Genomic DNA, 13,108 nt, shown 5'->3' with positions numbered 1-13,108 from the left:
TTCATCATCAAGTACTCTAAACAAGAAGAGACATACTTTCAATCTACAACAGGAAAGTGTTTTTTCTACTCTACCATTCCAGCAAGAAGGAGGAGGATCACCCAGCAACCACTAAGCCAATGAAGACTGTTACAACTCAGCCAATGAAAATCCACTACAATTCCACCTCCCAGTTTCCTCTAATGGATTCTGTTTACAGTAGTCCCTCTGAACTTCCTCTTTTCTCTATAAATAAAAACATTTTTAGCCTTTGTTTTCTGGACATGTGTATGGTTTGCCATTAGACCACATGTCCCAGAATGCAATTCTTTTTTGTTCCAGAATAAACCCATTTTGCTAAAGAAAATTCTGGCTATTTGTTTAAGGTCAACAAAATAAAAGGGAATTAACTTTGAGAGCATTTACTTTGTTTCATTAATCATTAGAAAGGTTTCTTAGCATAATATCTTGTATAATTCATCCTTTTTACACTAGATGGACAACATGGTCTTGCAGCCATCTTAATTTTTACATGTAAGTCATATTCCTGATGAATCAGTAGGTTGGGAATTTTAAAATTGAATGTTTAATATCTTCTTTCTGTTTAGTTCCTAAAGAAAAATACTTTGTATTCGAAACACATGGCACCACCTAATAGTGCACGATGCCAAGCTTGGTTGTGATACATAGCAACAGAATCCTGTGACAGCATAAAGAATTGCTAGGCAACAGAGATAACACTTCAGGACTGATTTGTAGGAGTCAGTTATCCTTAAGTGTTATGTGACTTGGAATTTCTACATGGATTTTCCAGCTTATTCAAAAGTTAAGGAGTTGAACAATTCCTTTCCTGCTGCCCTTGAAACCACCAAAGATGTAGTTTATGAAGCAGAAAATTGTCAAGGTAAAAGTGTATTTACTGACTTGAGTCAAGTGTAATGGAATTTTTTTTAAGGGGAGAGAGTTGAAGGGGAATAAGAGGTTCAAATTTCCAATTATAAAACAAATAAGTCATGAGGATATAATATACAGCATAGGGAATATAGTCAATACTATTGTAATAAATTTGTACAGTTTCAGATGGTTACTGTACTTATCATGGCGATCACTTGAATAACTGGTGTATACCTGAAACTAATATAATATTGTATGTTAACTATTTTTAATAAAAATCTTTTTAAAGAAAAAAAGAGTGTATTTACTGTAAAAAGGGGTTAGGTCTACCAAAAATACTACCTTTATTAATAAATCACAAGAGTTAAAGCTTCATTGTTTATGATTAGTAATCAATTTGGAAAGTCATTTTTCTCTTCAATAAAGTAATCAAAGAATTCTTTCGATAGTATTTTTGCATCAATATTTGCAACAGAGTTTCCTTGATTATTATTTTAAATCAGGTTTATGGTATAATTTACACAAAGTGTACAATTATGTGTACCATTGTATGAGTGCTGAAAATGCATACTATCATGTAACCTCTATCATGTAACAATCCACATAGGAAACAATCATGTAACAATCCACATAGGAAACAGATTCATAATCCCGAATAGTTTCCTGGTATAACTTTGTAGTTAACCTCACCATCCCACCAAAGCCGCTAGCCACCACTGATCTCTTTTTTGGTGACCATAATTTTGTCTTTTCATGAATGTCATATAAACAAAGTCATATAGTATGCTCTCCTGTGTGTATCATTTATTTCACTTCATGTAACACATTTTAAATTTATGCACGTTCTTTCATGTATTAGTAGTTTGTTCCTTTATAGTACTAAGTAGTAACGATTATATGGATATACCACAATTTGGATATTCATTCAGCTGGGGCTGTTGGTCAAAATGCTTCCACAGTGACTTTTCTACAGTGGTCTCAGGGTCACTGAACTTGTCACTTAACGGCTGACATTCCCCAAAGTGATCAACTTGAGAGAACCATGTGAAGGCTGAATGGCCTATTATGACCCTGCCTTTGAAGGCACATATCATATCATCTGCTATACACTGTTGATCAAAGCTGTTGCAAACTTGCCAAGATTCAAGGACAGGCAAAATAGATCCCACCTCTTGACTGAGGGTATTTCAAAGAAAGGTAGGTGTGTGTTTTAAGAATTAAAAAATGAATTCTGCATTTATTTATATGTGAAATGTTAATATTTTATATCTTATTTTTATTGGACTTTTGTAAATTTCAAAAAGTGATTGACTTTACACACTTTTGGATCATAAACTGTAGCACATACAAAGCAGCAGCACTAAAGACTGGGCCAGCAATAGTAGTGTTCGGGGAAAGAAAATTTTTCTGCTGACTCCATATTTTAACCTTTTTATAACATTTACTCTCTTCATTATTTTACTATACTTCTTAAAATGTTAGAATATTTCTATGTAAAGAGACGAGTATTACAGATATTTAGTAAATATTTTTATGCTATAAGAAATATTTTATAGGACTCATTTAATTGCAGTTCTGAAATTGTCATACCTTACTATTTTTGGATCTGTGCATGATTATTCACTGTTAGTATTTTATCATTACTCTTGCTTACTGTCATTTTCTTTGTCGCTCAATAAAAAGGAAGTAAAATGTAAGTATTTTTCAACCCAAAATTTTAGACTAATTGTGAATTATTTTTAATGGCTTTGTAAAATTAGAATGCCATTTCCAAATCCTCTTCAAGTATATCAAATACTGATTTTGGCTGTGGTCTACAATGTGCAGTGAAACAGAAATTACTATGAGGAATACTAGACTCGTATTAACAAAGTTTATTTTAGGCTCATTAGGTTATGAGATAATATGCAAAAATTTACTTAACGTTAATAGGAGCTAATATATAAAGAAAACTGATTAGAACAGAAATTTGAATGAAAGCCAACCATATGTCATTTGCTATTAACTGACAGAAATTATTTCTTGGTAATTGCAAAATTATCTTCAAAGATTCCAGCAAGTTTTAGTCCTTTTATTTATGGAAACTACTTTTTAAAAACCTTAAGTAGTTTAATTTAAACAGAATTTCCTTTCTATATTCATATTTACTTGATTTTTCCTTCTGTTTTTGTTTACAATAATGCAGATTGCCAGGTGATCCCACCCAAATGTGGGTTAATTACTATTGAGAATGAAATGAAAAACCCAGTGATAGAGAAATTCGAACTATTAAGAAAGTGGAGCCTAAACAAATACAAGGTTTGTAGATTTTGAAATAATTATTATAAGTTTTCTTCCCTCTACGTGGCTCTAAAGACTCATTTCTTATTCAAATTATTTTGTTAAGCTATGTGTGCATATAGGGAAGATTGATGTCATATAAACAGAAAAGCACAAATAAGGCATAAAGTATTTCATATTATTGTTAATATCCAAAAAATCCTAGTAAAGAGAATCATTAACAAAACAGTTAATTTCAGATTTTTCAAACTATTGAAATGGAGATAATACAGATGATTGAATAAATGTATCACCTTAGAATACATTCAATTTAGTTGGTGGTTTGGTAATATATTGTTCTCCTTTGGGTACTTTATAGAAATGGAAAGTGAGGAGAAGTATACTAGCTCCCACAAATGTAAAGTAATCTGATATAAGTACTTCTTTAAATAATTGGACATTAACACGATAGGCATTACTAGTGTATAAGCAGGATGTGTTTTTACAGTTGTTTGTTACAGTGCCTCATATTAATTAATTTTTTTCTTCTGCCTTTCACAAAACACTTTTTAATCCCAAATATGGTTTATATAGTTATAATTAGTCAATCACTGAATCCACCTAAGTACTTTTGCATTTTGAGGAGGAAAGATGGTGGAATAAGCTACAGGCTAGAGCAACCAACTCTTTATATTCATATGTTAGTTGTGAGTCTAGTGTTTTGTACGTCAGGGAATTGTATTTTTAAAAAGGCAGGTCCCTTTTATGTGACTTATGACAAAGTACAAAAAAGACAAGTATTTTGGTTAATACTTTTAAAACATGGATACAAATTAATGTCTTCATGATAGCAAATAAACTGTACATTTACTACCATTTGTTAAAGGGTAAGAGAACGTTTCCTCTCTGTTTACCTCATGCTTAATTTATGTATCTTTATTACTCACTCACTCAACAGATATTAAATCGTTGTTATATGATATGCTGTTCTGGATATAGAGTTTAGAATATGGCAGTGAATGAAATGAAAAAAGATCCGTGTCTTCATGGAGCTTGTGTTCTTCTAGTCACAGAGAAGCTCCACAGAAGTTTCCCAAGCTTTTCCTTTGTTTATAAAGTATTTCTAAGATTAATAATTATTGATTTTAACTTCATTTTTCAATGTTTATTAAAGTAATCTCTATTGTAATCACAGTGTTAATCACTATTGAACTGAAAAAACAAGCTAATTTTTTCACTTGCTACTATATGTAAGGGTCCCGTAGAGGATAAATTCTTCCCCTTTTTTCCTGCTACCTGCAGAGAGAGTTGGACTTCCAATGTGGACTAGTTTTGCTTTTATTGATTATCTGACTTTCTTCATAACATAGGGTTTTTTATCTTAAAATCAGAACTTAAAAGTGCCATTCTTTGATAAACGTCTAAGTTTTGCTTTGTCTTGTGCACCTGAAACTAATTAAAAAACAAATAAATAAATTTGAAAAAAAAAAAAGTGCCATTCTTTTCTTTTTTTTTTTAAAGAAAAAACAGGGTTTTTTTAAGCATTGATAGATGTTGGAGACTTTTTGGTTTTATAATTAAGCTTTGATTAACTTAATCTGACATTCAACTACAGAGAAATATTTTTTATGTTCCATATACATGAATGTATTTTGAATGTATTGTTTTTTCACGTGGCTTAGTTTCTGAAGAATATATATTTTCATCTTGTTCTATAAAAAATCTTCAGCATAGGACTACTTCTTCCTTGTTTTATAAACCATTAATGGGTAGGATTATGCATGAGTTGTTCTACTAAAAGTACTGATTTAATAATTTTTAATGAGAAAATAAATGTGCTTTTATTTTTATTTCCCAAATATCTCTGTTTCTCTAGGATTATTTTACCCTTTTAAGCCATTAACTGGTTCCCACTTTTTTAGTGCATGCTATTCAAAACACTTCTACTATGTTTCAATTTGGCTGTCCCAAATCACCTGTAGTTTAGTGCAGTAAATGCTGAGTTTGATTTCCATACTGCTTAGGGAAAAATTAAAAATGTATATCAAGAAGCTATCTCAAGTCTTCATATGTTTATGGTTATTCCATCCTCTTTTTATGTTAATTTCTCTGAACACCTGAATATTACTTTATTATGTTTAGGAAAGTATGAATAAACAGATATAGTGGGGGATTTAAAAATTTTTTAAAACAACCTTTTTTATTGCTTTGGAATTTAAACAAGTCTTGAGGAACATAATTACTATAAAATGTGATCCTTTGAAGAAAATAATGACTTTTTTGGAATCGGGGTTGTTGTCATTGAAATTTTTAACCTCCTACTTTATTTTATTTTTATTCTTATATTGATTAATCTGCAGAAAAAAAAGATTCATTTAGCAAGCTTTAGTAACATTGTCCCTCACCCTCGTTTAGATTTTAAAAGTTCAACTCAAACTAGCTTGAGTAATAATACATAGTTTTGTTGGGAAGATAGTAGGGTAGTTAATAAATCAAAGTAAGAACTCCAGGAATCCGAGCAGTTCTGATGACTTCAGACACAAGAACTAGGGGCTCTAGCCAAAGGACTTCCCTTATCTGTCTCTCATCTCTACTTGGCCTTATTCTCTTTTATTGCAGTCAGGCATTCTTCATGGAGACATCACCATGGACAACAGAAGAAAGAGATACCCCTTTCTCCAAGCTTCTGTATACTAAAATTCCACAGAGACTCAGTAGTATAATATTTTTCTATTCTCTCTTCTGACTTTGATGGTGTCAATCTCACAGATCAGACCCGATATTCAGAAGATAGGAAACTGTTTTGCCAAACCTGGTACCCCTTAGCTACTTTTATGAACTAGATGGGATACTGTGACTGGCAAACCTTCAAGAATCATATACTTGGAATGGAGGGTAGAGTGGTTCCCTGGAGTAAGGTGCTTTCTGCACTTATTAGAGGTGCTGAATTACCAATAACAAATTGTATCCTTTCTTGGGTGTTGTATGGATACATATCTGTTGATAAAAGACACAAAATCTCATAGAAATGCAAAAACAAAACCATAATGATCAAGTCCTTGTTAAGTCTTGCTGAAGTGGTTGGCTCCATTTCCAAGACAACTCAAAGTTTTCAGATTAGGAGGATATTTTTTTCTAGTGCTCTACAATTATCCTAACCTAATTAACAGGAATTAGCTTCTTTCTGTAGTGTTTCACCCAAGATTTTCCCAAAGGGTGTTTTTCTAACTACTGGTTAGAAATGAATTTTGGTGATAAAAACATAATAAATATGGGAAGTCCAAACTTTGCGTCTCCTCTTTGACACTCACAATAAATATTTAGTAGAAAGTAAAGGCTCTAAGACGTATTGCTGTAAAGGATCCAGTTTAAATTTTTTTTAAAGATTTTATTGGGGACAGGGAGCAAGACTTTATTGGGGAACAGTGTGTACTTCCAGGACTTTTTTACAGGTCAAGTTGTTGTCCCTTCAATCTTAGTTGTGGAGGGTGCTGTTCAGCTTCAAGTTGTTGTCCTTTCAGTCTTAGTTGTGGAGGGCGCAGCTCAGCTCCAGGTCCAGTTGCCGTTGCTAGTTGCAGGGGGCACAGCCCACCATCCCTTGTGGGAGTCCAACCGGCAACCCTGTGGTTGAGAGGACGCCCTCCAACCAACTGAGCCATCTGGGAGCTCAGTGGCAGCTCAGCTCAAGGTGCCGTGTTCAATCTTAGTTGCAGGGAGCGCTGCCCACCATCCCTTGCAGGAGTTGAGGAGTCGAACTGGCAACCTTGTGGTTGAGAGCCCACTGGCCCATGTAGGAATCGAACTGGCAGCCTTTCGAGTTAGGAGCAGGGAGCTCCAACCACCTGAGCCACCAGGCCGGCCCCAGTTTAATTTTTTAAGTCATTTTTTTCCATTCTGTAAATCACTGATTATAAATCTACTATTGTCCCAGGAGAACAAAATTTTTCCTCAATTGCATGACCTCTATAAATAATTTCTGCTTCCTTCTAAACTCATATATAACAAACTATGGGAGTGCTGGATGAAGAATTGCTAACTGTTTCAACTGCTGAGGATTTTTAGGTAAAAACACTGAGAGAAATCACCAGCTAATAGACATTTGGCTTCTTTTCTTTTTCTTTCTTTTTTTTCTGATATCGAAAATACTGATTTTGACATATTTTATTCACATACCAGTCTGATCACACATGGTCCAAGAACATTCGAATAATAAACCCAAAAGAAACGTGTTAATGATTGGTCTTCGAATATTATAGCCAATGATGCCACGCTTGCCGATAACCTCACCAACATCAGTGGTGACCAAACCATTCAGCAGACCTTCCTTAGCTGTGAGCCATTTGAAGCCCCTAGTTTGAGCACTACTGACTATTTTGTTCAAGCTCTGATAGCTGTAGGGATCTCAGCAGGGGTTGGAGGAACCAGCCCAACCTTGGCATAGTGCCAAAATGTGACCAATCGAGGTTTCGAGTAAGTCACAGCAGCATTTACCAGTGCCGGGGCCTTCTCTGCGAGGTTACAGACAAACTGGGCCGTGGTTCTAGGATGGAAAGTCTCTTTTCATTTTTTTTAATTATTATTAATAATTCTGCTGAAAACATTAATGTGCAAGACTTAGTACAGATATGTGTGTTTTTTTTATTTCTCTTGGGCAGATACCTAAGTGGGAAGTGATAAGCCAAATAATGAATTTATTTTTCAGCATTTGAAGAAAAGCCAAAATGTATTCTAAAGTAGCTGTAACATTTTGTATTCCCACCAGCAATGTATACGAGTTTCTGTTTCTCCACATACTTGCCAATATTTGTTGATGTGTACCTTTTGTATCTCTATTATAGAAGGTTTGAAATGATATCTCATTGTGGTTTAATTTGAGTTTCCTTAATGACTAATAATGTCGAGCATGTTTTCATGTGCTCATTAGCCATACTTTTATTTTTTTGAGGAATATCTATTCAGATTGTTTGTCCAGTTGTTTGTCTTATCATTGAGGTGAAAGAGTTCTTTGTATATTCTTGGTGCAAGTCCTTTATCAGATATGTGTTTTGGAAATATTTTGTTTTCCAGTGTGCTGCTTTAATTTGTTTCTGAAAATATAGTTTATTCTTTTGGCAGTTTTAGGTTCACAGCAAAATTGAGCATAAAATAAAAAGAGAGTTCTCATATGCTCCCTATCCCCATTTTCTTTTATTTTTTATTTTTGACATTTAATATTATTTTATGTTAGTTTCAGATGTACAGCATAGTGGTTAGACATTTGTATAATTTATGAAGTGAACCCCCAGTTAGTCTTCTACCCATCTGGCACTGTACATAGTTATTACAATATTATTGACTGCATTCTTTATGCTGTAATTTACATCCATGACTGTTTTGTAACTACTAATTTGTATTTCTTAATCCCTTCACTTTTTTCCCCCAGCTCCCCCAACTGGCAACCATCAAAATGTTCTCTGTATCTGAGTTTGTTTTTGTTTTGTTTGTTCATTTATTTTGTTCTTTAGATTCCACATGTAAGTGATCATATGGCATTTGTCCTTCTATGTCTGACTTACTTCACTCCGCACAATACCCTCTAGGTCCATCCATGTTGTTGCAGATAGTAAGATTTCATTCTTTTTTATGGCTGAGTAACATTCCACTGTAAATATGTACCACCTCTTCTTTATCCTTTCATCCATTCATGGACATACAGGTCGCCTCCATATCTTGTCTATTGTAACTAATGTTACAGTGAACATAAGGGTGCATATGTATTTTCAAATTAGTGTTTTAGGTTTCTTCAGAAAAATACCCAGCAGTGGAATTTCTGAGTCCTTCTTTCCTTTTTGTTATAACCTTTGTTTTAAAGTCTATTTTGTCTGATATAAGTATTACTACCCCAGCTTTTTTTTATTCCTTCTCTTGTCATATAAAATGTCTTTGTCCATCTCTTTACTTTCAATCTGTGTGTATTTTTTTATTTGAAGTGAGTCTTTTGTAGGCAGCATATGTAAGAGTTTTGTTTTCTTATCCATTCAGCCACCCTATGGCTTTTGATCGGAGCATTTAATCCATTTACATTTAAAGTAAATCTTGATAGAAATGTAGTTATTGCCATTTTATTATTCATAGTTTCTTAAAGTTTTTGTTCATCTTCATCTTAAAGAAATCCTTTTAACATTTCTTGAAATACTAGTTTGGTGGTGATAAACTCCTTTAGCTTTTTGTAGTCTGGGAAGCTCTAGCTGCCCTTTGATTTTAAATGATAACCTTGCTGGATATCTTGGTTATAGGTCTTCACTTTTCATCACTTTGAGTATTTCTTGCCAATCCCTTCTGGCCTGCAGTTTCTGATGAGAAATCAGCTGACAGTTTTATGGGAGCTCCCTTGTAGGTAACTAACTGCTTTTCTCTTGCTGCTTTTAAGACTCTCTTTTTATCTTTAACCTTTGGCATTTTAATTATGATGTGTCTTGGTGTGGGCCTGTTTGAGTTCATCTTGTTTGGGATTCTCTATGCTTTCTGGGCTTGTATGTCTATTTCCGTCACCAGGTTAGGGAAGTTTTCCATCATTATTTCTTCAAATAGGTTTTCAATTCCTTGCTCTCTCTCTGCTCCTTCTGGTACCCCTATGATGAGAATGTTGATATGCTTGATGTTGTCCCAGAGGCCTCTTAAACTCTCCTCAATTTTTAAATTCTGTTTTTCTTTTTCCTGTTCTGGTTGGGTGTTTTGCACGACCTTGTCATCCAAGTCATTGATTTGATCCTCTGCTGCATTCAATATGCTGTTGATTCCTTCTAATGTATTCTTCATTTTTGACTGGTTCTTTTTTATGGTTTCTGTCCCTTTCCATTTTTACTATCTCTTTGTTGAAGTTCTCACTGAGATCACTGAGCATAATTATAACCAGTGTTTTGAACTCTGCATCTGGTAGATTGCTCATCTCCATCTTGCTTAGTTCTTTTTCTGGAGCTTTGTTCTGTTCTTTCATTTGGGACATGTTTCTTTGTCTCCCCATTTTGGCTGCCTCCCTGTGATTGTTTCTATGTATTAGGTAGGGCTGCTATGTCTCCCAGTCTCAGTAGAGTGGCCTTATGTAGTAGGTGCCCTGTGGGGCCCAGTGACACAGTTTCCCTAGTCACCTGAGCTGGGTGCTCCAGGTGTGTACATTGTATGGGTTGTGTGTACCCTCCTGCTGTAGTTGAGCCTTGGTTCCTGTTGGCACATCAATGAGAGGAATTGACCCTCAGACTTATTGGCTTTAAGAACTGGTTGTGACCACAGTGAAGGAACTATTGTGCAGGGGGTGACCCTATGAAGCAGGATTCACTTTAGCAGGGCTCTGGTGCCTTCCTAGTCTGTTCTTTGGGTGTGTTATTTGTGGAAATGATTCGATGGTGCTGTGGTGTGGTTGGGAGCTGGTCACCCGGTGTGTTGGTTCTGGGGTCTCTTGAAAGGGGCTCTGTTGCAGGTCAAGGTCAGCCACTGCCTGTGCTCTGTCTGGGCCACTTGATAAGAGCTACAAAGTGATTGCAGATTGTTGTCGTTAATCCTGGGCTTGAGGCTGCTGATGGAGAGGTACAGGGCATGCTGAAGCCAGATTCTGTTTTTGGGTGGTATGTGAAACTTTGTGAGATTTTAGGAAGCTGCAGCATGAACCAAGACAGGCTGTTTGTATGGAAAAGCCACTGTAATAGGTGGGTCGGCATGTTAGGTGGGTTGGAGTCTCAGGGAATCACCAAGGTAGAGGGAATGGTATTAATCAGGTTGATGGAGACTCAGATATGGTAGCTGCCTGTGTCTGCCCATTGGGTAGAGGAAGGGCTCAACAAGGAACAATGGCTTCTGCCAGCACATCTGTCTGGGAGAAAGCTGCCCTTCCAGCCCTTACCCTGAAGCCAGACTATTCACTTTCTCCCTGTATGTCCCTGGCACCTTGTGAGCTGCTGCCCCAGCACTGGAGCTCAAAGTGAGTGAGTCTGTCAGTGAGTAAGTATATCCCCAGGCTTTTTAAGAGGAATGCCTGGGTCTCCAGAAGCCCTCCACCTCACTAAGCCACAATATCCCCCTGGTTTTCACAGCCAGTTTTCACAGTTATGAGTAATTCTCTCTCCAGCACTGGAGCCTGGGGCTAGGGAACCCAGTGTGGGCCTGGGACCCCTTACTTCTCCAGGGGGACATCCAAAACTGAGATATCCCTCCTGATTTTAAAACATGGGCATAAGGCCAGCCTGTTACACATCTTTGCCCTTCCTACCAGTCTCTACATGGCTTCTTCTATATATCCTTAGTTATAAGGATAGACTTCAGGCAGTTCTCAATGATGGTTGTTCTGTAGTTTAGTTATAATTTTGATGTGGTCGTGAGAAGAAGTAAACACAGCATTTACCTACATCACAATCTTGACAGGAAACAATAGATATTTTTAATGCTTTAAAAATTTCTTCTCTCTGCCTTTTAGTCTCCATGATTTCCAATGAGAAGCCAGCTAGCTGAAAACCTTACTGATGAATTCTTCTACACGTCAGTTCACTTTTCTCTCTCTCTTTATTTTTCAAATAGAAAGTGTATACATTTAAAATATATGACATTATTATTTGATATACATTCTAAAATGATCACTATAGTCAAGCTAGTTAATACATCTGTTTCACATAGTTACCATTGTTTTTTGTTATGAGAACACCTGAAATCTACTCTATGTAAATTTATAGTATTCAGTACAGTATTCATCATTTTCAACATTAGATCTCTAGGCTTATTAATCCTCCATAACTGCAACTTTGTACCCTTTCAGCAATATTTCTCCATTTCCCACAAACTCACCACCCCTGGTAACCAACTTTCTACTCTGCTTCTGTGTATTCAACTTTTAAAAATTCCACATATTAGTGAAATCATGCAGTATTTTTCTCTCTGCATGTAACTTATTTCACTTAGCATAATGTCCCCCATGTTCATTCACTTTTTGGCAAATGGAAGGATCTTCATATTTTTAAAGCTGAATAATTATTCACTATGTACATATACCACAATTTGTTTATCTGTTAGCAGGTACTAAGGTTGTTTCCATAAACAATGCTATAATAAACATGGTGGTGTAGATATGTCCCTTCTCTGTTGATATGTTCAAGATTCTTTGCCTTGGCTTTCAACAGTTTGATTATATAGTAACTTCATGAATTTGGGTGCTGATTAAGAAACAAGACATGACCGAAAGATTGCAATAGTATACAATAAACTCTATTTTACCCATGATTTTATAGGAAACATGAGAGGGAATGTTAATTATATCTTGAGACTTGCTAGCAACAGTAGCTTGAGGCTACCTCCCAGAAGCAGTGAAGAGCAAGGGAATTCCAGAAGTAGCGACACATCAGAGAGCATGCTTAAGTGTCTAATTTATATTACTCAATTTAAAGACAACAAGTGTGGGGACAGAGTCCCAGAGAGCAGTTTCCAGGCTGTTGGCCTCACATGGAAAGGTGCTGGCTCGGTTAGTAGATGGACATCAGCTGTTACTGGTTAGCCATTAGCCACTAATATAACCGCCGTGGCTGAGCTAGGGGGTTGGTTGGTTTGCAGAGAAGCGGCCGGCGGATTGCGGATCACGTGGATCCTACTTCCTGTGTCTCGCCCGGCCACCTGAGAGACTGGGGTGCAGGAAGACTCCTTGTTGGGGTACTGGCAGATGTTTGCTTTTGTGTCTCGACCAGCCGCCAGCGAGAATTTAGTGGTATGACTCCCCTATTTATGGCTCCGTGGGTGTTCCTTTTTGGCCTCACCATACCCTGCGTTCTTGTGCAGGGAGCGGGAGCTGAGTCCCTGCGTGACAATAAGTCTCTGAGTCAATGAGATCTGAATGACAGTATAAACTTATGGTCTTTTATAGTCCCAGAGTTTCTTTTATCTGTTGTTAGAAGATGTTTGGTGCAGTGGCTGTGAGTGACTAAATATATGCTTATTAGGCCTATATCACAAGCAACTGGAT

At 36.1% G+C, this 13,108-nt stretch overlaps 1 protein-coding gene and 1 pseudogene across 1 annotated transcript in view; one reads left to right on the top strand and one right to left on the bottom strand.

The window, feature by feature from the left end:
• The first annotated feature begins 780 nt into the window (after window positions 1–780).
• The window catches only part of LOC109439251 (arfaptin-1-like), a 36,147-nt gene continuing 23,819 nt past the window's right edge, over window positions 781–13,108 (top strand). The window contains 2 exon segments of the mRNA XM_088794771.1: window positions 781–883; window positions 3,059–3,171. Coding sequence (XP_088650897.1) covers window positions 781–883; window positions 3,059–3,171 — 216 coding nt within the window.
• LOC109439250 (ATP synthase F(0) complex subunit g, mitochondrial pseudogene) lies at window positions 7,298–11,359 on the bottom strand (annotated as a pseudogene).

This window comes from Rhinolophus sinicus, chromosome 18 (assembly GCF_057876585.1).
Source record: "Rhinolophus sinicus isolate RSI-liver-muscle chromosome 18, RSI-T2T, whole genome shotgun sequence".
Lineage (NCBI taxonomy): Eukaryota > Metazoa > Chordata > Mammalia > Chiroptera > Rhinolophidae > Rhinolophus > Rhinolophus sinicus.
The sequence above is the reverse complement of the archived record's forward strand: the minus strand, read 5'-3'. Positions and strand labels throughout refer to the sequence as shown.